General features: G+C 43.6%; 1 protein-coding gene across 3 annotated transcripts in view; it reads left to right on the forward strand.

Moving 5' to 3' along the window:
• The window catches only part of drosha (drosha ribonuclease III), a 147,451-nt gene that overhangs the window by 84,157 nt on the left and 37,337 nt on the right, over positions 1-25,957 (forward strand). For all 3 annotated transcript variants that reach the window (XM_080020549.1, XM_080020550.1, XM_080020551.1), the window contains 2 exons: positions 4,715-4,785; positions 18,119-18,163. In XM_080020549.1, coding sequence (XP_079876675.1) covers positions 4,715-4,785; positions 18,119-18,163 — 116 coding nt within the window. The remainder of the gene's footprint in view (positions 1-4,714; positions 4,786-18,118; positions 18,164-25,957) is intronic.

Genomic DNA, 25,957 nt, shown 5'->3' on the forward strand with positions numbered 1-25,957 from the left:
GAGAGAGAGCGAGAGAATCTGCAATGCAAATGTGTGCCCCGCAGCCCTGAATAATTCAAAGTGTTGAATGGAAATCTTTTTTTTTTTTTTTTTTTTTTTTTTGATCCGCTGTCATTAACTTCTGCCAGAGTGGGCCATTCTCATTTGGGCTCTTTTGGCCTACGCGCCTCACATTCTGCTGCTCCTTCCCACTCCCATACCGACGCTCTTTCTTATTTTCTCTCTCGCTCCGCTTTACCGCCTCATCTTTAGAAAACTGTCGGAGCCCATTCACAGAGGTCTGCAGGTGCCTGTTGCCCCCCCGCTGCCCCCCGCCCTGTCTCTCTCTCAGGGTCCTCCTCACCGATAAGCCACCTTGCTTCCTTCCTATCAAGGAAGAAAGAGGGCGTACGAGAAGAGAAGAAGCGGCGGAGGGAGAAGAATGGCGGGCCTCCATTCTGTTTTTATGGCCCTAATTTCCTTGTACAGTTGATCTGTGGATTATATGGTGCCAGGCGCCACGGGGAATACAGATGGTGAACCTTTGTGAGGGCCTCCGCTTTAAGCTCTTCCTATTAAAAGAATAGGGGGGGAAAGGGATTATCTCTGACTCGCTGAATATCAGATTGACGCACACAATGCAGCCGGTGTATTCATTCAGCGAGCAGCGCTCCCTGTTGTTAATTGCTGCAACAGTAGCGGCAGAGCAATTCTGGGCCGTCGGCTTCCCCTCCCCGTCCTTTTGGAGCTGTTTTTGTTTCCGTGCTTCGACCCCCCCCCCCCCTGCATCCCCCACTGCCCAAGCCCCTTACAAACCCACGAGAAGCCTTATCATTTTGAAAAGTAAGATGTTTGATCTTCGAGTGTAATCGGCCCGCCATTGTTTGCGACCGTGCTGGAATTTCTATTTTTGTACTTTTTCCCGGTTCGGTTTGTTTTGCCGCTAATACGCTTCTGTCTGTGTCCGACCGCTGCCTCAACTCATATCAGGCAGAGAGAGAGAGAGAGAGAGAGAGAGATATTATTTGATGGATTAGAGCCTGAGCGTTTTTGAATAATTCATTCTAGGTTATTAATGTGACTGTCAGCTGCTGATATTTCATATGTCCCAGACCCGGGCCTTTTATTGGTGACCGAAAGTTTCCTCTGACAGTGGAATTCTGTATTCTTAAACATAACACTGTGGAAGTTGGCAGGGCTCCGCCAACCTGATGCCCGATGACAGATGTGGAGTTTAGTTAGTGACGTGACCCCGCCTCCCTCCGTCCACGTCCGAATGAAAACCTGTGACTTTCATTCAATATGCACGTTTGGCCAAATCGAAGGTTTTTTTTTTTTTTTTTTTTTTTTTTTTTTTTCTCTTCTTTTTTCTCCTGTGTGATTGATGCAGGTTGGCAGGCGGCACCGAATCAATTAGACACTCCCTGAAGCGTCAAAACCAAAACCCTTGGCCAACTTGGATAAAACGCACACAGTTTAGTGTCAGTAACTCCTGACATGCATATTCAAGGCAAGTCTGCTGTAGAATCAGATCTGTTTTTTTTTTTTTTTGTTTGTTTTTTCTCTTTCGGGGAGTTTCTCCATCTGAATGGATTGAACCGGCCGGAGGTTTGAGAATCCAGAGTTATTTGGCCCGAGCATGACGCTACTGCGAGATGAGCTGCAAAAGGAGAAACTCGCACGTAATTGCCAGTCGAGTTGGCCGAGTGTCTGTGTGGGCTGCGTTTGCAGGGCCTCTCCTGGAACTTCGCAGTCTTGTGGGGCGTGTGGAGGGCGCTGCGTTTTAATGACTGCAGCGTGTTGTGCGATTGATCCGAGTGCTGCAGGGCACGCAGCACTTTTTTTTTTTTTTTTTTCCCATGGACAGCCTCTTCGTCAGAGCGTTCTTGCTGCGAAGAATTAACTGCACTGCTCTGCTTCTTCATCCATGGGCTCTTTGATTGACACCAAAGGTGGTGCGTTCATATTTTTAATACTTTTTCTTTTTATCCCCTATGGGATCTCCTGCCGCCCCCACTCCCTCTCACCACTCCATCTCTTTCTCTTCTCATTCGCCTTCCCTTTCTCCTCCCTGAAAGGAGTTCACGGAAAATCCTTCATGAAGCAAAACTCCCTTTTTTGAGTTCCAGAAACTTTGCAGGGGCCTACACTCTGCACAACTCGAAATGTGATGCCTCATCGAAAAACGCACACCAAAGCCGCCTCCAGGCCCCACTCATCCCCCGCAGTGCACACACCCATACACACCCCTACCTAAACACACACACACACACACACACACACATGCGAGTATGCGGTGAGAATGAAGTGGAAAGACACGTCGGCGAGGTGTTCCTTGGAGGGAATTCTCTTCGCCCACAACTGGTCTCCGGAGGGAACATCTGTGTAGGAGCATCCAGAAGCGTGGTCCACATCATAGTTCTAAACCACAGAGTCGACTCTCGCAAGGGGAAAGACATTGTACGAGGAGCCGCACCCTTCCTTTGAGGTTCCTGTGGTCAGCCACAGCGAGACACTCACACAGGGTCAACAAAAGCTTTTGTTCACAGATGAACATCTGCGAGAGCTTTGGCAGTGAACGGTGTTTGGAAATCTTATTACAAACTCGTCTTCCTCAAGTTTTATTAAAGGCTTAATCTGTTTAACAAATTGGCCCGCTATGAGCAAGGCAGTAATGTAACTTTTATGTCCAAAGGTCATCTGGACAACTATGCAATAAAACCCACAGACTGCTGTTTTGATAGTGGTGAATTGGAATAGACCACAACCTCCCAAGGACTGCTTCTCGGCCAAGCTTAGAAACTTTCTTTGTGAGAAGGTCTGAAAAGAGGGCTGTTGGGAACCTACGAAATGACTTGAAGCGTAAATATGCTATCTGGGTGCGTGGAAAACCTTTCACCCCCTCAACAGCTGTTGACGCAGTGCCCTTGAGCAAGGTGTTGAGCTCCAACAATTGCATGTGAAGCTGCTCATTGGATAACAGCAGCTGAGGGCTGTAGCTAAACTCTTCCCGGCTAGAGCAAAATTTTGCCATTTGGCAATTGGCTGGCAGTAATTTCCTAACTGGTTTAGTGTGTGTGTGTGTGTGTGTGTGTGTGTGTGTGTGTGTGTGTGTGTGTGTGTGTGTGTGTGTGTGTGTGTGTGTGTGTGTGTGTGTGTGTGTGTGTGTGTGTGTGTGTGTGTGTGTGTGTGTTACCCATGTTCTGGGTGGTGTTTGTACTTTGCTATGATTGTGTTTGTGTTGGTAGGTGTGTGTGTGTGTGTGTGTGTGTGTGTGTGTGTGTGTGTGTGTGTGTGTGTGTGTGTGTGTGTGTGTGTGTGTGTGTGTGTGTGTGTGTGTGTGTTAATGGGTCTGTTAGCCATCTGAAAGCAGTTTTCTTCCCCAGATGATGAATCTCATCTTTTATTTTTTCTTTGTTTTTGATGTCATCCCTGAAAGCAGTCAGAGCATTTAGACTCTCAGCCCCACCGCAGCCCATCTCAAATGGATCTTTTATGCGCGTAATAAAACCCACTACACAATTGTGTACCCAATTTGCCAGGTGGTTATTGCCTTCCAAATTGAATGAAACTCTCTAAGTGTGATATGGTTCGAAGTTGTACACGACTTAAAGGCGGCGAAGGTAGTGCAACAGAGCATTGGCAAAGGAAAAAAAAAACACTGGAGGACGTACAAAATGACTAGAAACCCACACTTTACATACAACAATGGGAGGGAAGATGGCCGAGTAATGATAGTGATAGAGTGATGTGACAACAGACAAAGGAATTTGGGATACTCATTTTGCCCTTGCAGTTTTTAGCTGCTTTGTAGATTCCGCTTGCCTTGACATTGTGTGTTTGTGATGGGGGTGCTTTGTGTGTGCATGTGAGAATTTTCTGTGTGCTGACCTTCTCTTGTGCGTTTTTCTTTTTTTATAGAATTTCAATTCAATACAGACGGTGTGTGTTTTTTTTTTTTTTTTGTTTTTTGTTTTTTTTCGTGTAAATTTGCTCGCACGCTTCATGCCAACGTGTGTAGGCGAGGGCCTAAGATGGTATTATTGTTTCGTACGTGTGTGTGTGTGTGTGTGTGTGTGTGTGTGTGTGTGTGTGTGTGTGTGTGTGTGTGTGTGTGTGTGTGTGTGTGTGTGTGTGTGTGTGTGTGTGCAATCCATGCAGCTCAGGCTGCCTGTCTGATTTCAAGCTTGATGTTTACCTGACCTTGGGCAGCAGCATCTCTGGTCCATGCGGTGATAAAGCTGTCCTCTCCCCCGCTTACACTGCCCTCGTCCTGACAAGGGGGAGGTGAATTCACACCGGGACCCCGAGGTCACTCCACCATCAAAAAGCAATAAAAATGCACTCCTACTTTTAATAAAGCAATTATAGTTCATTGCCGAGTTCAATTAATTTTAAGTTCTCCATTAGGAGAGAGGTCTGGGATTGCTTCAAAATTGCTAGAATTTTATTATAGTAGCAATGCAGTTGTGTAAAACATTATTTTTTTATTTCTCCCACAATATTGTGTGGGTGATTATGGTGGTGGGGGTTGCTGTGGGTGGGCGCTGGTTTTGCCACATGTTGTTGAAAGTATCCAGCGCCATTCCTTCAACCGTTGCACACAGCCAGTGCCACACTTTTGATTAAACTTTTCATTTATCGATCTCGTTCCCTCTCATCCTGACTCTGTTCCCCCCCCCCCCCATTTATCTTTCCTCTCTCTCTCTCTCACTCTCCCTCCCTCTCCCTGCAGGTGCTGTGTATTTGGAGGGAGGCCTGGAGGAAGCCAAACACCTCTTTGGAAGGTTGCTATTCAACGGCCAGGTAATGCACAGTATCACTGTCTACTTTAAACCGTCTGCACTTCAGCTGCTTTTTAAACTGAATTAACTTTTGATTGTGATCGTGAAATTGGAATTTTGATTTTTTTTTTTTTTCAAACTACTTTTATATTCAAGTAGAGGTTCAGAGCTACAAATAAAGGTGTCACTTTGAGAGGTTCGTAAAAGTATTTTGAAAATGTTTGTCATGGAATTACACTGTATTTTAATTGTTGTTCTGGAAAATCAAGCTCAAAAGTTTTGATGAGGGTTTTACCCAATTTTCCAACTTACAATACGCTATGCAACATACTTTCAATTGATACATGTGATTCACTTTTGGCTCATCTCATAAAGCACAGTTGAATGCACCACCTATTATGAATGATGAATTCTAATGAAATATTGAATACTTGACACCTAACCCCTGATTTGAAAGCCAATTTCCGTTTGTTTTTTTATCATTACAAATTGTTTCATATTAATGAAAATGATCAAAACGTGTCAAAATGGGGTCCGTACACCTCAGCTCTAACAAGACACCTATCCAAGCAGCCTTTGAATGTCAATAGCTGGAGGACCAACATGGAGTTTCTCAGAAGTGAGAACATGGCCCATCAGGGGCAGAAAGGAGTGACTGGGTTCCAGACATTGACTTGTCGATTTAAAACTGAATATCAACACTGTGACACAAAATAAGTTTAATCATTTGTTCTTCCACATCAACAATGGCATTTAAACATGTCACTGCTGTCGTTTAAATTATAATGTACTTTTTATTTGCAGTGTTATCCATAAGATGTGCAACCTCACAACCTCTTAATACATGATTGCTGTCAGTCTTTGTTTCACCTCTTGTTTCACCCCTCAAAATCACTTACATTTGGATTCTTTAAATATTTCTTGCATAGTTTGTGGCTTTGTGATTTTTCAACACTGTGAAAGCTATGATTCATACTATGCCGTTTATTTGTATTAGAATTCAAATTGAGCCCAGTTTTATGTTTCCACAAAAAAACAGATCCATCTTGGGCCAGACTGGTCAAAAATGTAACTTTTTTTCTCATCAGTTGAAGAACAAAGTGAGTTGTTGTTTTTTTCAATACCAGAAAAGATCTGAATCTTTATCTTTTGCCTCATGACTTTTTGCGGCAGTTTTGTGATGGCAGAAAGGCCATGTAGAAATCCCGTTCACCATGTATCACATGGTGGACGGCCATCACACGCTCCGTATTGAGGCATTCGTATGTAACAACATAGCGTTGAATTAGGACTATTTTCTCTGCTATGAAAGCCTTGGTGGACATCACTAGACATGACATTTAAGTTGTTTTGTTGTCGTCGTTGTGATTCTTGTTCGGGCTTTTCTTTGCATTGGCAAGACAATTTGACATTTATGTGAATGATTGATTAGCACCCAAGGATTACAGATTTGCTCTTAACTCACTTGCGAACCGAAGTTTTTTGTTGTTGCATCTTTTCATCTCTCCTGTAAAATGTCCTTGGATAATTCCCTCTATACCCTGTTGGCTCACATATTTGGATGGACACATGAGGACGATTGTCAGAGAGATACTGCAAGGGATTGATTTTCTTCTTATCTAGAATAAAATATATTTTCTTTCTGTACTTGAAGTACATATTTTTCTTATTCCCTAGTGGTACACAATGCAGCTGTAACATATGACCCTGACGAGTCCATCAGCGAACCTGCACATACACACATGTTCGTGTTTGCCTGTGACAACAGAGCATGATGTGTTCTTCATATTTGTATTTATATACAGTCTGATTGCCCACTGGCCATCAAAGTACCTGAAAATAAACTGTTGAGAGGGATGCTAACTTGCTGACTGTGCAGCCTGACTCAAGGGATGATTACACGGCTTGGAACGTTCGCCGTCATTAAAGTTAGCAGTTTTGGAATTGCATCAGAATTCGACAAATTTGTCTAACCTAATCGCTGTTATCGATTGGCACCAAGAGGGAAGTCTAGGTATAATATGCACAATCTAAACAGAAGATATATCTATATAATGATCAGCTACTAATTAATTATCTGTCTCTCTCTTTAACTGTCCCTTTATCTTTAGTGCAAACTCTTTCTTTCACACTTTTCCACTTTTCTTCAATTGCCCATTTACAAATATGGTCGTGATCGTTGAGACAAGGAAAATATTAGTGATACTTCAGAGTCAAACAAAGCAAAATATACACCAATCAGCCACAATATTAAAACCATGAATAATATTGTGTAGCTCCCCCTCGTGCCGCTAAAACAGCTCTGACCTGTCGAGGCATGAGCTCAACCAACACAAGACCTCTGAATGTGTCCTGTCATATCTGGCACCAGGATGTGAGCAGCAGGTCCTTTATCCACAACCTATTATTTTCCTTTTTACACAAGTTATTATAGGTCTCTGAGGTCCCCAAAACATGTTTTAGAATTATTTTTTTATTTATTTTATTTTTTTTTGGCTTGAAAATACTACTTAAGATTATGCATTCTAGCCATTCTAAAAATGCCTTCAAGTCCATCAGTTTCCTGACTCTCTGTTTAAGTGGGAGGAGCCACACTCCTGAGGCCCCGAGTTCTGTGAACCAATGGGTTTTGAGCTTTACTCAGGATTCCCTTGTATTTCTCTGTAAACTTTCACTAATTTCACCTCATCAGACCACTGAATTGTGTTTCTGAACAAATGTGAGCTGAGAAATAAGCAATCCAGTTGCTGAATTTTCACTCATTTCGATCTACAAGACCTAATTTAAAAGTTCGTTCTGACTTTCACCACAGTGGAACAGTGTGGAGCTTGGAGCACCGCGGGATAAGGCAGGGCTTGTTTGTTTCATTCAATTACGGAAATGTCAGAAAATCAATCAAAATAAATACAACCACGGTTTTGTTTGGAGAAACGCAGAGCGGATCACACGCCACAGCCTATAGTACAGTCAACCTAACATTGACAGTGTGAGTTTTGCATAATAGATTCCCTTTAAGTCCTGTAAGTTGCGAGGTTGGGCACGCATGGATCCGACTTGTTGTTCCAGCACATCCCACAGATGCTCCATCAAATCAAACCCTAACTCCGACCAGCCACATGATGTAGAAGAAAACATGATTCATCAGACCAGGCCACCTTCTTCCATTGCTCCATGGTCCAGTTCTGACCCTCACATGCCCATTGTAGGTGCTTTGGGCAGTGGACATAGCTCAGTATGGGCACTCTGACCGGTCTGCGGCTACGCCGCCCCATATGCAACAAGCTGCGATGCACTGTGTTATGACACCTTTCTATCACAGCAGTATTAACTTTTTCACCAATTTCTGCTACTGTAGCTCTTCTGCCAGATCAAACCAGACAGGCTAGACTTCGCTCCCCATGCGCATCAATGGGCCCATGGGCTCCCATGACCCTGTCACCGGTTCGCCGGTTGTCCTTCCTTGGACCACTTTTGGTAGGTACTAACCACTACTTACCAGGAACACCCCACAAGAACTGTTGTTTTGGAGATGATTCGACCCACTTGTCTAGCCATCACAATTTAGCCCTTGTCAAAGTCGCTTAGATCCTTACACTTGCCAATTTTTCTTGCTTAATATATCCCAGGTACGATTGGAACGAGATGAGCAATGTTACTCAAGTCACCTGTCAGTGGTTTTAATGTTGTGGCTGATTGGTGTGTGGCTTTGTCACTTAGGAACTTGTTGAACTTGAAGCCCTGTACTGTAATTTAGTTTCTCCATGAGCCCTTTCTTATCTTAAATTCAAGTGACTCAAGGCCTCACGACCCACCCTATGATCTCTGGTGCCCCCGCCTGTTGGGGTCAGGCACCGCATACAATGCAGGTTAGGAATCACCTGTGTAGAGTAAGAGGAGTTGGATACTATGTATATGTTGGCCTCCAACTTGAAGACGAGGTGGTTTTGTGAGTCCAGGAGAAGAAATCAGCGGCCATGGACCTGGCATGGCATACATGCATTCGTCAAGATGTCAAAATAATATATTTGTCGCTGAACAGCATTGGCTTAAAGCCCCCCCACTCCCGCACCCTTGCTTTGCTGACAAAAGTTTCATTCTGAGAGAGACAAGAAAGAAGCCACCCGACAATGAGAGAACAAAGTCCATCGAAACAGGAAGGAGATGGGGCACAGCAGCAGGATAAGAGGCAGAAACCATCCATACAAAGACATAGAAACACATGCCCGCACACAAAAACTACACACATAAAACACAGCTGCTTGTACAAAAATAACTAAGCACGCAGAACTTTTACACATCCACTGACTATTGTTAAAATAAATGTTAGCTGCTGCACTGTACTTCCACTTTTCCCGAATAGTCCAATGGATGATAGGGCTTGAACATAGATGTTGATTTTATCACCAGGGAAGAGATAAGGCTCGAAGGGATGGTAGATGTGGCTAGGAATTATTATTTATTTTTTAGTGCCGCCGCACGGAAGGGCGATCGAATGTGTTTATGACTAAATGACTTCAGGATCTAAGCTGCTACTCGAGCATATTAAGTAATTAGTGAATATGTATCTAGCCATCTGGTGCTCAGTTCTGTATGTAGAAAGACATCTTTATTCAGGTTACCTTGAACACATAACTTCTAATGTGTTTTTTAAAGGGGACCTATTACGCTTATTTTTTGAAAAGGTTATATATTATATATATTTGCTGAAAATACCTCTCAGATTATGCATTCGAGCCATTGTAACATCCCTCAAAACCAAAACAAGCTGTTTTTCGTGGGTGGAGCCAACCTCCTGAGGCCCTTAGTTCTGTGAGCTAATGGGGTTTGAGCACAATTTCCAGGTTGTGTGAGCCAATGGGATTTGAGATTTACTCGGGATTCCGTTGTGTTTGTCTGTAAACATTCACTGACTTCACCTTGTCAGTACACTAAAATGTGTTTCTGAAAGAATTTGAGGTGAGAAATAAGTAATCTAGTTGTTGAATCTTCACTCATATTTACATCTACAATGCCTAATTCAAAAGTTTGTTTCAAAGTCAGACTTTCATTGCAGTGTTTGGAGCAGTATAGAGCTTGGAGCACCATGGAATATGGCGGGGCTTGGGGCTTTTTTGTTTTATTCAATTACGGAAATGTCATAAAATAAACACATCTACGGTTTTGTTTGGAGAAACACAGATTTTTCATAGACAGTTGGTATTAATTCCTCTTTCTTTTAAAAGATTTGTGCTGGTCTGTAAGCCAAAATCAGCAGTTTTGCATAATAGTTCCCCTGTAACAGCCAGTGACTGGGGCAATCGAGTGAACAAGGTTATTTTAGAACCTCTTATGAAATGAGCTGCTCACATTGCTGTAGATTAAGTGTAAGAAATGCATGTTCCCTGTGTTGGGCAGCTTAATTTCATGCATATCATTATTTTCTACAGAACGCTGAAACTTCTTACTGTATCATCAGCGGGACAAGGGGATAATTTAAGTTGACGTTTCCCAACATATTGTTCAAAATTTTCTCAGCACAAACATATAAACAATGTTGAAAATCTAGAAATGTGAACTATAATGAGGGAAATTAAGTAATGTAAAATTGTGTGTGCCGACTAGTTAAGATATAATTGGACACCGGTATGTCAACCATGTAATATTCATGGTTGAAATACAGTACATATGCCACCACATACGAACTCTGCATGTGGTGACTAGTTGTAATTTCTTGCTTTCAATTCAGCTCTCTGCATGAAAACTTCTGTTTTGCCCTGAGTGTACTGGCATCGTTAGGAGTGAGAAGGCGTTTTGAATCCTGCTCAAGAACAGGACTGGCATTTTTAACACTTCTTAATCACAGATTGGTGTGAATTGGTGTGAGCCTTGCTAGGATGTGGGAAATGTAATTATCATAAAATGAGCTCCAATCTTGACAAAACATTTAACCTTGTATCTGTTGCTGAATCTCATTTTACCTAAAATTTTATTCTAATCACTCAAAATAACATGCCAATAAGGAGGGAATTTAATTAATTTAGACCTCTTTTCGACATAATTTGAAAATTATGTCATCTGCCCGACTTAAGTCAAGAAGTTCAATGTCAATGAACTTGTCAACAAGTGAAATGATCTCACCACATTGGCTGACATTTAAATTATGTAATATTTTATGTTTTAAATAAGGGCTGGGAATAAGGCTTGGGCGATCTTGCAAAATTCTGATCGCTGGAAGTCAGTGGTTGGCGATATACGATTTTATCCGGGGGGGGGGGGGGGGGGGTCGCACACGCATCAAACATGATGTAATGCGGTCTCCCAGTTACAGAAGTGCAGGATTCATTATTTGCAAGTAAATTATTTACACAAAAACATCCAGTTTTTACTAAATAAATTCACATAGCAACGAAAAGCAACGGGGAGACGTCCAAAAGGAGCAGCACAGTCCCTTAACTCAGTTGTGTTTCAAATTAATTTGTTTCATACATGCAGGAAACAAACTGTCTGGAGGAGAAACAAAAAAAATCCACTTCAATTCTCTGAATTAGGTTTACGTTTTTAATTTTCCATATAAGTCAGAAACTAAGGAAACAAAATACATTGAAATCTTTCTCTATGATATTATATTATATATTGCTATATTATAATCACAAGATGTGCATATACAGTGGCAGGTATGTGCGGGAGGGGGGGGCGGAGGGTGCCCAAGCACCTGGCTCTTGGCGCACCTGCAATGTTTTTTTCCTTTTTTATTTTGTCCGATCACCTGCAAAGATGCCGCTCTGTTTGCCCAGAGCGGCAAAATGGCTGGTACTGGAGCTGGGGGTCAGTTTTTTTAAATTTTATTTTTTTATCTTCATTTTTATTTTTTTTTCTCACAACGTCTCTGTACGGGACTGTAGAGCAGGGAAGTGAGATCCGATCATCACTGGTTACTCGACAGCTCTGAGCGGAGAGGGAGAGAGCCTCCACCCCCTCACTTTCTCCTTCTCCGCTCCAGTTTCAGAACACGGTAAACTACATTTAATGAGGTTTCAATGCTCGGATTTTTCCTGGTAGATAAAAAAAAAATAAAATAATAGTCTTTCATCAATGTCAATCACGATCGATGGAGTCAATCGCCGCTTGACGATTTAATCATAAATCTGCCCAAGCCTACTGGGAATGTGGCCGATTATATTATATATTGGACTGTTGAAGAATATTTTACATGATTTCGATTACAAGAGTAGTACACCGTGCGTGGTGCAATTACCTTTCTTTTGTTTTGAAATTGTGGGATTTTCCTTCATCAGCATTTTCTTCATTACAGCATCAGCTGTAATTTTCGCCATATATTATGCAATATGTAATCCTTTTTTTTTATTCATGCAAAAGATAATAGTTAAGTTATTCAATCAAACACTCACAAGAACACACATACTGCATCTCTGCATATACAGTACTCTATAACTGTGAATGTTGTGTTATTTCATTAGATCAGGGGTCGGGAACCTATGGCTCTTTCGATGACGGCGTACGGCTCGCAGACAATTTTGAGCTAAAATTCTTCATCACAATTAACAAGTAATAAATAATTATTTTGTGTCATTTTAAAGTAAAACAGGTAAGAGAAATTACAATTCTGAAAATAAAATTCAAAATATAAACAGCGGACAAAGGGGCGTAGTCAAACACCAGCTGCGGACCACAGAAAGACTCCGGGCGCCTTTTACTCGGTGCCCTGCCCCCCCCGGGTCTCTGCTCAGGCGCCACTTGTGGGAGTCTCTGCCCACAGGTGAGGGTTTAGGGAGGGAGATGGAGTCTTTCTGGCCGTGGTGCGATGACATGGCGAGAGTTTTATTGTTCATTTCAAGTTCATGTTCAAATAATCTCTTGAACTTGAACCTGAAGACCAGCTGATTCTTAAAACTTGGAACGAGCTTCCTGTCACAAACCACACAATGCGGCGTGTGAGTATTGCCGTATTGACCATGTTTGGCTCTACATGTGAGCAGTCTTTCTGGCATCTGAGAAACATTAAGAGCAACCTACGCTCACGTTTATCTGATGGAAGCCTCAACGCCTGCATGAAGCTTAACCTGACTACGTATGAACCAGACTACAAGGCCATCAGCAAAACCATGCAGCACCGGAAGTCACATTAAAATAAAAAGTATTTAATTTATTTTTGGTTAGCTACAGTATAACAACAATATTATTAAGAAGAATAAAGAGAAATAGATCATATATAGCGCTTTTATAGTACTCAGAGATGTGTTATACGTTAAAAATGTATGCTTTACTTAAAAAAGTTTAAGTTGCATTCAATTTTTTAAAATATTATATGGCTCACAAGGAAATACATTTAGAAATATTTGGCTTTTATGGCTCTCCCAGCCAAAAAGGTTCCCGACCCCTGCATTAGATCCACAGGAAATGGTCAGGCGAAATAAAAATACTGCTTGAAAGCTGGTGTATAATACAAAATGTGCATTCCCTCTGAAATACCCCTTCTGGGGTCACGTATGTGCTCTTTAAATACTCCCGGTGCAACGCAATTGATAAGGAAATCCCAACTATGACTCACATTCAATAGTACAGGTTTTCACATCACTGCATGTTTTTAGTCAGTCTTCATGACATGAAGGCTCTGCTGTACAGTGGAAGGGAATAAACCTGCTATCAAGCCAAGCGTTTGGCTTGGCCAGCTCCAGATTGAGAGAAGAGATTGAAAGTTCCCTGGTTGCTTTTCATTGTCAATGCGATACTTCGGTGCCGAGATTTGCAACTGTGCCTAGGTAGTGTTCAGACCTACCCAGTCTCACGAGCAATGTCACATATTGGTGCCTATCGGACAAATGATTCAACACCAAGTGTGGAAATGGAAATTAGATATTGTATCACGTCTTCAACAAATATAACTATCAGATCATACCATGTCTTTTCATGAAGATATCAATGAAAATCTTCGATACCTTCATCAAATACCTATAGAGTAGACTATAGAGAGGTAGAGTAGACACCCTTGTCCCTCTCTTCTGAAGTAAGACCCAGATATTTGGAGCAAATCTAGTATTCCCGGGCCAAGGATTTGAGGTTCTTTGGTGACATAATCTCTGATTCCCCCACAAATTCCCGAGGTAGTCATCATTGTATCAATGTAAAAACATTAATTTGATGAATGCAATTCTTTGTGTAAGATGAGAATGGGGCTGCTGCAGACATGAAGCCCAGGGTAGGGTTTCAGTTGCTGTCCTACCACCCATCGAATATTCCCAACCTAACCCTATCACCACCTCCAGCCACCCCCACCCCAACTGCTCTCCCGCTGAACCTCTCCACGGCGGCCGCTCGGTGTCACAGAAGCTGAGAGGAGACAGATGGACGTTGCCCAGAGATCCAAACACCAGCCGGTTGGTGTGATGGGTTTGAAGCGGGGGTGGAAAGGGAGGTTGGGGCACGGCGAGGAGTGGTGGCGAGATGAATAAAGAGCGAGAATGATAGGGAGACGGACCTAAATGGAGAGAGATCGAGAGAGGGATGGCGAGACCTGTACGGTTGAAAGGACTGGAGAAGCACTTTGTTTTTTCTAGTTTAACACATCAAAATGGGTCTTTACACAGCACATTACCAAAGTTATGAGATGCGGCTGGGCTGCCGAAGGACTCTGCATTTTTCTCCGTTGCATTGTGGGAGGTCCGTGGCCCACTCCTATTTGGTACTATAGTGTTCCATTTTCACACGGCTGATCAGCCCTATCCTACCTCATTGCCACCCGCTTACAACAGGATCCTGGCTCCCCGCTCTATCTATCTCGCTCTCTCTTTCCCTAGCCCTAAGGTATTTCAATTTCCCCACACAATTTGCTCCACACAACCACAGAAGTTTAAATCGGGTCCTCTTATTGCTAGTCCTGACAAAAGCTCAGACGTACATCTCCAGAAGGTAGAACATACAGGTGTTGACTCCCTCAGACAAATGCGCGTGTATAATTTCCCACACAAAAATGAATCCGTATGAAATGCATGCCACACTCTACTCTTCCTTTGTCTGGGTAATGTTTATCTTGCTGATTTGTTAATTTAAAATTCCTAATTGCTAGGACGCTGTGCATGTCATACCAATTAAATAAGATGCAGCCAGAATGCAGCGACATTTGTTGTCCTTTCGCCTCTGTTCAACACATCACCTTGACTGACGGGAGTTTCTGAACAACAGAGCAGTTGCCAGGCATGGCATCTTAGCTTCATTGCAAGCAGAAGCCCCGGAGGAAACAATTGATCATAATTTGCTAATGACATTACTGTGGAGGTCATTAAAGCATCAGCGGAGAGGCAGGAAATGTCTCCGGGCAGGGTTACTATGTTGCACTCAACCTGGGATGAAAGCTGAAATATTGCAAGGGGGGTGGGAGTTCCTCCTGGGCGGCAACCATCATAATCACCATGATCTCACTGCCGGTCCATTGGCTAATAGACTGGCTTTTACTAAGACTCACACACACTCCCTCTCTCCCTCTCACTAATTCCATCAAAAAGCCAAAAGTGAAAGTTGTTTCTGTGACAACGGACTCGGTCACCATAGCACTGTATTGGTCGCCTTTGACTCTGTGGCATAATCTCCCCCCTTTTCTCTTCTTTCTTTCGTGCTCGACATCTATCTGTAACTGTATTTCACCCTGTCTCTCCATCCCTTCTCCTTTCTTTCACCCTGGTCTGGCTCCAGGGCCACCATGCTGAACACAGACCTTTGGACACGCACGCTATGGGCAATTCCAATGCTGGTAGATTTCTTAGTCTTTCAAATCTTCCTCTTTCTTCAAACACCATGGTTATTTATTTATTTATTTATTTTTGTTCTGCTTTCTGTGATTTATGTGTGATTTGCACGCTCCCACTGCCTCATCTTGGTCTCACGTTACGCCAGCAGAGTGTGCTAGGCTTACATGTTCGCACAGGTGAAAGGCTACCCAAAATATTCTCATCACTAAATAACACCTTCTCCAATGTCCCTCATTCGCAGCCCCTATCAGCATTGATTTAAAACTCAGCCCTCTGTGCATGAGCACAGCGTTACTTTATTAAATTACCAATAAAAGACTCGTGTCTGCTGTATGCTCTTTGGTTAATATTGTTTTTTCAAGTGTACCACGCTTATAAAATCATGGTTTTTCTTCCAACCTCCATTCCTATTTATAATTACCTGGTCATTGTTTGTCTTCCTTTCTGGCTTTGTGCTGTGTTTCTGTGCTGTGAGTGTAACCTACTTTCCGAAAACACACACTCTCCGCCCACTTTCACAAGTATTGTTGAAAATACTGCTCTTGAACTTAACCGTGATCCTTATAAATGAACAAAGTGTGATCAGTGATTTTTCTTCCTCCCCCATTGGAGGATCTCCTTGACCATTCACCAAGCTTACATCACTGGCTGCTTTTTTACAGCACTATTGATCAGTGGCTCTATCTTCCACCATTGATTTTCCGCTTCACTACTGGATTTGATGGATTGATTGGCAGGACATAGCTGGAGACCAATTTGTCAGGGAGCTGTGGACCTTGTCACAGAAGAGCCCCATTATGTTCCAATCATGGATAGCTGGCCTTCCCAGTGGACTATGGGGTCGGTGGGTGGCTATGGGAATGGCGGTTATGTGTGCCGAGATTATAATGACAGTGCCGATTCACGGCTGACTTGCTGCAAGTCCTGGCCATGTGCAGGGCTTGAGTCTGTGCCTACGTGCTCCTGGGGGGCCAACAGCAGCCATTATTGAATCCCACCTTCAAGTAGCGTGTGGAAGCAGCTTTTATTTGCTTTTAATTTCAACTCTCATTACAGGCAGGCCATTGCCATTCAAATAAGCATGTTTGTCGATGGTTTTTCTATGGTAATAGTACTGTAGAAACAGTAATTATACCTTGCTCTCTTGGATTGAGGGAAAAGGAGAAGGGAGAGAGATGGAGAGAGAGAGAAGCTAGAATGGGAGGGAGGTTGGGTGGGGGCGGGGGGCGTTGTTATTTTGAAATTCCCACTCGACACCGGCTTAATCATCTAAACCTGTTGTGTGCCTTGTCTTCAGAATGGCTGTAATTGAAACATTAGCTGTTCGGGTCTATATACTGCATGTGGGTGGACTGCGTGTGCCCCTATGTTTGGAATTTAATCACAAGGTTCGATCTGAAGCCAGCACAACTTGTGTTTACTTCATTCCCGGCCCCCCCCCCTTTTTCCTTTTTACTTTCGCACCAACCTTTTTCTCTTCACCTTCATCCTTTTCTCCTCCACCAGAACACTGCTACATGATTAAAGCAGCACATGCTCAAGTCACTTGTTTGTTTAATTGCGGAGGTGCACAAGTTATGACGTTATACACAAGCAGGATATTTAAGACCTGTTTTACTATAGTGACAATATTTAATTTCGAATTTTTTTTTCAAATGTTTGTTGTTGTTTGAAATGTGCTATGGTCAGTGTTACTCATTTGTTGACTCTGTTTCGGTGTTAACATAATTGTCAGTGTCTGCATTTCAGATGAATCATATTCAGGGTAGTTGAGACCAGTTTGGTGAAACTGGGAATAGCACTCAGCTGAGGCAAGTGATCCATTAGGCAGCCCTATTGACTTGCCCATGAGGGACACGTGGTGATCTTCCAGATCAGGGAAAAAGAACTAGTGAGTTGTATGCACCAGCAGATCTCCAAGGCTTTTTGGCTCAATACCCCTCTATGTACTTAGCTCCTTTCGACCTCGGTCCCAGGCTAAGAGTGGAGAAACCGAGAGGAAGTCTTTCCTCAAACATATTGACCAGTTTCATGAATTTTTCATCGGCTGCTCAAGGCGATAGATTGTTAGCCATGGTGGGTTGCACCTGCCCCCTGCCACCACACAATTTTTGAAGGTTTATCTCCTTGAACCCTCTTAAACACCAGACTGATACTGCTCTTAAGGGGCACTCTGCCACATTATCACCTGTATGACTTCACCAACATTACACCTCAGGCCAAAAACTGCCTGCGACTGGCGTTGTCCTTGGCAACAGTTAGCCTCAGCTTTTTCTTTCTTTCGTTTTTTTATTTTGTTCTTTTCTTTGCAGAGAAGAGCCACAGCATTCTGTTGTAATTGTGTCCGGGTGTATTTCCTGTAAACCACCACCTTGAGCCCCTTACTCTGCTCTCTCCCCACAACTTCATCCCAGATGATCCACTAGTGGTTTATGAGGCCATCTCGGCAGGACGAACATGAGACATTGTCTTATTGCCTCATCGTCCCACTTTGGGGCACGGTTGATGGTACCTTGAAGCATTTTGACAAAGGTATTTGCTCTCTCTAACCGTCTCCTTATGTCCCTTTCACCCTCCCCTCCTCTCTTTTATCTATTCTCTCTCTCTCTTCAGGACCTCCGTGAAGTGTGGCTTAACTACCCGCCCCACCCCTTGCAGGTTGGTTAGCATGTCTTTCATTGTTGATGTTGATTTTAGCCTTGAATTCAAACCCATGCCACCTTCCACCTTGATGGACTCAAATCCCGCACACACGATGCAAATAAACAAAACCATATTTCCCTTTTAATGATCCTGCCTGAATATTTTAAGAAAAATAGGGTCAGTGATGAGTTTTAATGCCCCAGTCAGAGTCAGTGAGTTATTTTCTGTCCCTGGACCTTAGCGGCGACTCATTTGTCCCTTTTCTTCTCTCTGTGTCTAACTGGTCATCTGCACTTTCTTCCTTCATCCTGCTTTGTCTCTACTGGCTGCTTTTCATGTTTTTTTTACGTTTTTTTTGGGGGGAGGGAGGTTGTTCCTATTCCACTTCTCTCGCTTACTCCTCCTTACTCTCTCTCCGTCTTTTATGCTCTCTTTGACAGTCACTGCCTCGCCTTTCTGTTCCGTCATTCATTTTTGCTTCTGCCTGATCTGCCCAGAAATCATTGAACTTGTCGACAGCGTTTGTTTGAAATTAGGATTTGGAAGCAGAGATCAAAGATGGCGTAACAGGATTACAGTCGGGGGAGTCACATGGGACCTCCAGGGACTGTCAGGCATCCTTCTCTCTGATGTGTTTGCGAGGGGAGCGTGTCGCTTTCCCCGTGCGGCGCCGCTCATCTCAAAGCACTTTATTCTCTGCGTCTCCACGCGTATGTGCAGCAGTGTTCACATGTCTGTCGGCGTGTTTTCATATCCATGGGGGTATTTTTTGCATAACTTTTGTTGTTGTTGTTATTTTTTGTGTTTGTGACTGTGTGTTTGTTTACTCCCAAAGTGAGCAAATTACCCCCCCCCCCCCCTTTTTTTTTTTTTTTTGTTTGTTCCCTAAATCTCTAAATACCTTGGAACCGCCGAGCACAGGGCTGCCTGTGTGTTTGTTGAGAGTTGGCTGCCGATGCTCAGAATAAACCCGTTGTATCCAGTGCTCCACTCTTCTCTCCCACAGAGCGGCACCATGGAAGCCCCCAGCAGCAGCCACTCTGCTTTCGGGCCTTTTTGGAGCCCCGGGGTCCACTCCCTCAATCCCTCTGCGGTGTCGGCACAGACCTCTGTCGGGCCGCCACACGACTCGTCATTATCCAGTTCAGAGCTTTGGCTTCGTTGCCAAATGCTGTGTGGGAAGCGTGCAGTGGGCGGTGTCCTCAGGCTGCTACCAGTTGAGGAAATGGGAGTTGAATATATTCTGCCTTCCTCCCTGTGTGCAGTTAGATGATATCACTAATATCATATTGGAGTTCATACAAGCAATTTCTTTATTTTTTTTTTGTGTGTGGGGGGGTTCTAATTGATAAATAGTCCCTATAGCCTAGGGCCAGTGTCATGGCCAAGACCACTGCCTCAGTTGTGTTTTGCCCTCCCTGCCTGGGTTCCCTGCCATAGGCAGTGCACAGGGGATGACTGCAACAGGGTGAAAGAGGAGCTTCCATAATGACGCATGAGCGGATGGAGATGGCAGTCAGCTATGGTGCCGCTAATTATGCAACTCATATCCCGAGCATACAGTGGTCAACCGATAGAGGTTTTTCAGTGGCGGGTGCCGATATTTAGAAAGTGTGGCGGTATGTATATGGATGATATATAATGCAGATATCATGTTTTTTTTTGCATCTTATAGAATACAATAATTTAATAATAACAAATAAGCCAATATTTATTTTATATTCAGAATCGATGTGTATACAAACTAGTCTGCAGACATTTTCTGTTTATCGGCTTCATGAGCACAGGCATTGGCTGATGCCCAATTAATCGGTCAACCGATTAATCGGTCGACCACTAATATATGCATATGCTAACGTCGTCACTGAGTCGCATGGCCGTCCCCGAGCACGGGTAAAGACTTCCTCGTTGACATGCAGGACTTAATCTTCCAGTGTGGTCCCTCGTGCAGTACATAACCCCCAACTCACCCACACTTCTTCACAGTCATTTACAGACATGTCATTTGAGTTGAGACTGGAGCTTAAAATTTCTCTTCTGGTTTGGTGAGTAGTACATGAGTGTCGGCCTTTTTAAGCCTGAAAGACCTCAGCTCCGATTCTGTTTTCTGTCTTGGCTCGGCTAAAAGTGATGCTTTGAAGCCATTTCAAAGATGTGCATGTTTCTTTTTTTCCTTGTCTTTGTCCCCGCCCTCTCCATTCATTCTGTTTGAAGCCTTGATGTCGGCCATTGCTCCTGTAAGATGGCTCGCGTCGACGAGGGCTGAACTCGTCAGATATCGTTAGTCGTGATGTGTGACATTTAAATGCTTTTCATTAATTAAGGAACGAAGAAAAAGAGGCATAAATGAAATGTTTCTGGGGACGTGAGACAGAGCCATGACATAACCGGCAGGGCTCCAATTAAAAAAGACGAGTGTAAAAACATTTCCCAGCTCTTTGCAAAATATCCCTTTGACATGTGAGAGTTGAGGGTTGTCATGAGGGAGCTATTTACTCGTTTCCTTAAAAATATACCATCCAATGTAACTTGTGGGGATATTAAGAAGCTTCTTGAAATAGCAGTAATATGAGTTGCTCATCATTTTCCCTTTTTAGGGGATACACGGTTGGGTGTATCACACTTACAAGGTCAAGTGAATGCACCTTATCTGCCTTGAATGTCCATGGTAATGCTACACGTAGAACACGGGAGACGGTAGACTGCAAACCGGATGTGATGTTTGCTGTCAAAGTTTGAATATTTAAACTTTTTGACTTCCTCCGTGACGGAATTACCGCCAGATGTGACGTAGCTACCTCACAGAGGCGGAGAAAGCGAGGAGCAGACTCTGCTGCACATATCTGCTGCGGCTGCCTGAATTTTGCGCTGCAGTGACGGACGTTTTCTCTGTAATTTCACACTGAAATGGCTTCAATAAAAAAATGTTATTTTCTTTTCTATGTATTAATTGCATGGAGGCTGTTTGGTGCTCGTAGCGAGGAAGCAGATGGAGGATTTGGGCATGGGTGTGTTGCGTGGCGTGTTTTGTCCGGTGATAAAGTTACAGCTCCAGGTTATTACTTGTACTGGATAATAATATGATTAAATATAGGGGTGGGAGATATATGGTTCTGCGCATGTGTTGAGAGGATGCTGGCATGTTTTGTTGCCGCTTCTCACCTGCATGTTTACATGTCTATTTCATTGTTTCTCATCTCCCCGAACCTTTGGCCATTGCTACTTCTGTTTTTTGGCCCACTGCTGCAACTACCTGAGGCTATTTATTTTACTGTTTTCCCTGCTGAAACTGGATCAGTGGCTTGCTGGCTTGTCAGCTCCCAGCCCTGTAATCTTCGCTGCTAGCCCTCCCTGCTAGCTTGCGCTGCTCCCCGGACTTTCTGGCCATCTCTGCTTCTGTTTCTGTCCACTGCTGAAACTACCTGAGGCCACTTATTCTACTGTTTTTCCGCTGAAACTGGAACAGCGCATTGCCGCCTTGTCAGCTCCTGCCCTATCATCTCGCTGCTAGCCCTTCCCACTAGCCAGCGCCGCTAGCTGAGATAGGCGCTCACCTGTTGCAGAGATGGTGCTCTTAAAATACTCTGCATTGGAACTCATGAATCTCTCCTGTCACGCCACTCCAAAGTGCCTCGCTGATATCAAATCCATCGGACTCCTGCGCCGCCCTCGCTATGTCCACAAGGCTGCTCGCTGTAAGTCTGTTTACCCAGATCTCACTATTCCTTCCATAATGTTAAATCACAGCAAATCACGTGGGCATTATTTTCTGCAGCCGCTGGTCTGTGTTAACAGGTTGGTTCCTCCCAACTCGCCTGCCTGACCTTGCATAGTTAAAACTGCAACTTTCATGCTATAGAATGCACGATCTCTCAGCAATAAATCACTTCTCATTTATGACATTATCGTGGAATGGAAAATTGACTTTCTCTGTTTAACAAAAACGTGGCAAGTTCAACAGGACTTTATTATACTCAACCAAGCCACCCCCCCTGGATATCTGTACATTCAGAAGCCCCACTCCATAGATCGTGGTGGTGAGCTGGCTGTAATACACCGAGCAGACATCCTGGTCAAAGAACTCTCTGTGCCAAACATCACCTCTTTTTAATGTGTTGCATTCTTTCTCAATGCACACCTCCAGGTTGTCCTCATCTATCACCCCTCTAAAGCCATCACCACATTTTGGTCTGAGCTGTCTGAACTGCTTACCTCTGTCTGTTCCATGTCCCAATCTACCCTTCTGCTCGGCGACTTCAACATCCACGTGGGCTCCACCAGCTGTACGTTTGACATGGATTTCCTGTCACTGTTGGACTGTTTTAACCTCACACAGCACGTTCAAGGTCCCACCCACGCCAAAGGCCACACACTTTATCTGGTGTGCACTACTGGCACTTCTCCTTTCCAGCTTCAGTGCCTCCACCTGGCTATTTCAGACCACCATGCTGTCCTGTTCACTCTTCCTGTCCCCCTCCCCAAGCAATCGGCTAAACGCACCATCATGTTCAGGAACCTCAAGTCATTGAGTACACCAGCCCTGATCAATCACCCTTGCAACCCACCTGGCCCTAGATCCCCCTGACACCACTGTGGATGGCCGGGTTTCCCACTACAACTCTGCCATCTCCCTCAGCCTCAGTTCTCTTGCCCCCCTCAAAACTCGGGCTGTCTACTTCATTCGCCCTGCCCCCTGGTATACCTCTGAACTCCGCATCATGAAGGCCAGCTGGAGAGGCTCTATGAGGGAACTGGCCTCACTATCCACCCCGAGGCCTTCTTTGTAGGAAATGTGATCTCCTACAAAAAAAAGCTCTCTCCAGAACCAAGATCCAATACAACTCAACCCTCATTGGCAATCAGCAAAGCCACCCCAGAATGCTGTTCTCCACCATAAACCGGTGCTCCATCCCCCGATCCCCCTCAATCCCCCAACTCCTCTGACCGCTGCTCCATGTTCAGGGAGTTTTTTTCATGCCAAAGTGGACACCATATACCAGCATCTCCAATCGCCTGCCCTCCCACACACACCCCAACCACAGGGTTAGGGCTAGTGCTGTCTCTCCTCCTTCTCCCCTGTGGACGTGCCACAAATTATTATGCTGGTCACCATGGCCAAGGCATCCACCTACTCTCTGGACCTCATGCCCACAACCCTGGTCAACGCTTGCCTTCCCTCCCTCTCCCCTGTCATGGTGGCCATCATTAACGCCTCCTTGAAATCCAGCACCGTTCCCACCAGCTTCTAAATGGCCTCAATCACACCAATCATAAAGCCTGGGTTCGACCCGGACAACCCCAACCGCCCAATCTCCAACCTTCTCTTCCTAAGCAAAATCCTGGAACGAGCAGTTGCCGCCGAACTCCAACAGCACATGTCCAACCATGAGCTTAGACACCCTAATTAAAATCACCAACGACCTCCTCATTGGTGCTGATGCAGGCTACATCAGAATCCTCATCCTCCTTGACATCTGCCTTTGACACACACTGCTCCCCCTTGGTCAGATCATACGCCATCAGAGTCTGTGCTTCCATACCTACCCAGATGACACCCAGCTATACCTCAGCACAAAACCATCCTCCCACCTCCCCCTTCAGTCTCTTCTAAACTGCTTCCACGACATCAAAGTCTGGATGTCTTCAAACATGCTTAAACTCAACAATGACAAAACTGAACTCATGGTTGTGGCTCCTAAGGCACTGCTCAGGAAGGTTGGAGATCTTGTCTTGGTTGTTGATGGCTGCTCCATCTTCCCATCCTCTGATGTACGCAACCAAGGCCTCATCTTAAATTCATCCCTTTTATTCTACTCACACATCAAATCCATAACCAAATCTGCCTTCTTCCACCTCAAGAACATCTCCAGACTCCGCCCATCACTGTCTGAGTCCGTGACTGAAACATTAATCCACGCGTTCATCACCTCCCGACTGGACTACTGCAATGGAGTCCTGTCCGGGGTTCCAAGCAAAGCCCTGGGCAGGCTCCAGTATGTTCAAAACTCTGCTGCCAGAGTTCTCACCCGCACCAAGCCCTGGCAGCACATCACCCCCACCCTCATCAATCTCCACTGGCTCCCTGTCAAATCCCGTATCTCCTTTAAAACCCTACTTTTAACCTACAAATCCCTCCACGTCCTCGCCCCGCAGTACCTAGCTGACCTCCTCCAGCCCCTTCAGTGTGGCAACCACAACTCTCTGGAACCACCACTCTCTTGCTCCCCACTGACATTTGGAATGCTCCATCCCTGGCCACCTTTAAAAGCCTGCTAAAAACCTACCTCTTCAACGAGGCCTAATGCCCCTGACCCTTTTTTGTTTTCTTTTTTTTCTGTTATTTATGTTTTTTTTTCTTGTTTTATTATCTACCCTGCCTTGTTTGTTTTTTGTTTTTCCATTGTAAAGTGTCCTTGGGTTCCTGAAGGCGCTATATAAATCCCAGTTATTATTATTATTATTATTATTATTATTATTATATGGCAAAAATATCATATCACAATTTTTTTCAGGCAGGATCACGAGCCGCAATTTTTCATGTTCCTTTTTAAGACTAGTTTGCACGTTACTGAACGGTACAACCAAACGACCTTCCCTTTTTAAAAACGAATAGCCCACAAGGCAACAAAACCTAAAAGAAAAAAGAAATGACCTACTGTTTGCCATTATTGGTTTATTAGTGTGTCTCTTAGGGTAAGGCACATAAAATGGATTAAACCTTTTTTGTCACTATCAAAATCTGTAAATAAATTGTTTGTAATATTTAATGTTATTTACTATCAAAGTTATTCATAAATCGCTTATTTGCTTATTTTTGATGCATTTTAAATATGATTTAAATAAATCAATAAAAAGAGGCTCCAGCTTGGGCTGGGAGCTTCGCCTTAAATCTAATTTATTTTTCCAAAATTTAAATCTGCGCAACATACATGCTTGGCTCTAAATGTTATTATCAATGTGAGACGTTCTTTGATTGTATTTAACAAATACGTTAAAGGATCATCCTTTTCATTATTCTTCTCTGTCTTGTATTAATTTACAAAAAAAAAAAGAAAAAACAGCCGACTCGTTCTTGACCGACACTTCACTACAGGCGCATATTTTCTCTTCTGCGCTTCCCCGTTTCTCCAAAGAAAACAAATAGAAATAGTATGCTTTATTTAAGATAATATATTTTTATTTGCATTTACCAATTGAACAAACAAAAACACTGTGCCCCCCCGTTCCCGAGATGCGCTCTCTCTCAAAGCCGCATGACAATATCCATAATTATATCCATAATGCAAAATTTTCCAGTTTCAAACCTGCCTGGAGATGAATATGATGCTTTATAGCCGCTTGTGTTAAGTCAACCAACGATGAATGACATTACGGTTTGGAGGGAATTTAACATTCATTTAGGTTTGCAAATGAGTATTAATAGAAGCTGCATTTTTATATATTTATATCTACATGTATTACTAAAATTCTTATATATAATAACAGGCACAAAATAATTTAGTTAAATACTAAATACTGGAGTGTACATCGCCACAGTAACATATTGTCACGTTTTGCAGTGGTACCTCCCCCTTGCTCCCCCGTACCGTTCAGAAAGTGCCGCTATGCCGTCTCCCGTCCATCGTGTTCCATGTGAATGCAGCATAACTTATGTTACTGGATGTTTTTGTTTTTCTCATTTCTCAGATAATATGTCTTGGTCGAGCTCGTTGCCGGTGCACACAGAGACCAATTAGATGGTTCTAGCAGCCTAATTAATGTATCCATAAGGAAATCTCGATTCAACAAACATACATGCATTCATAGTTT

This window comes from Zeus faber (assembly GCF_960531495.2).
Source record: "Zeus faber genome assembly, chromosome: 19".
Lineage (NCBI taxonomy): Eukaryota > Metazoa > Chordata > Actinopteri > Zeiformes > Zeidae > Zeus > Zeus faber.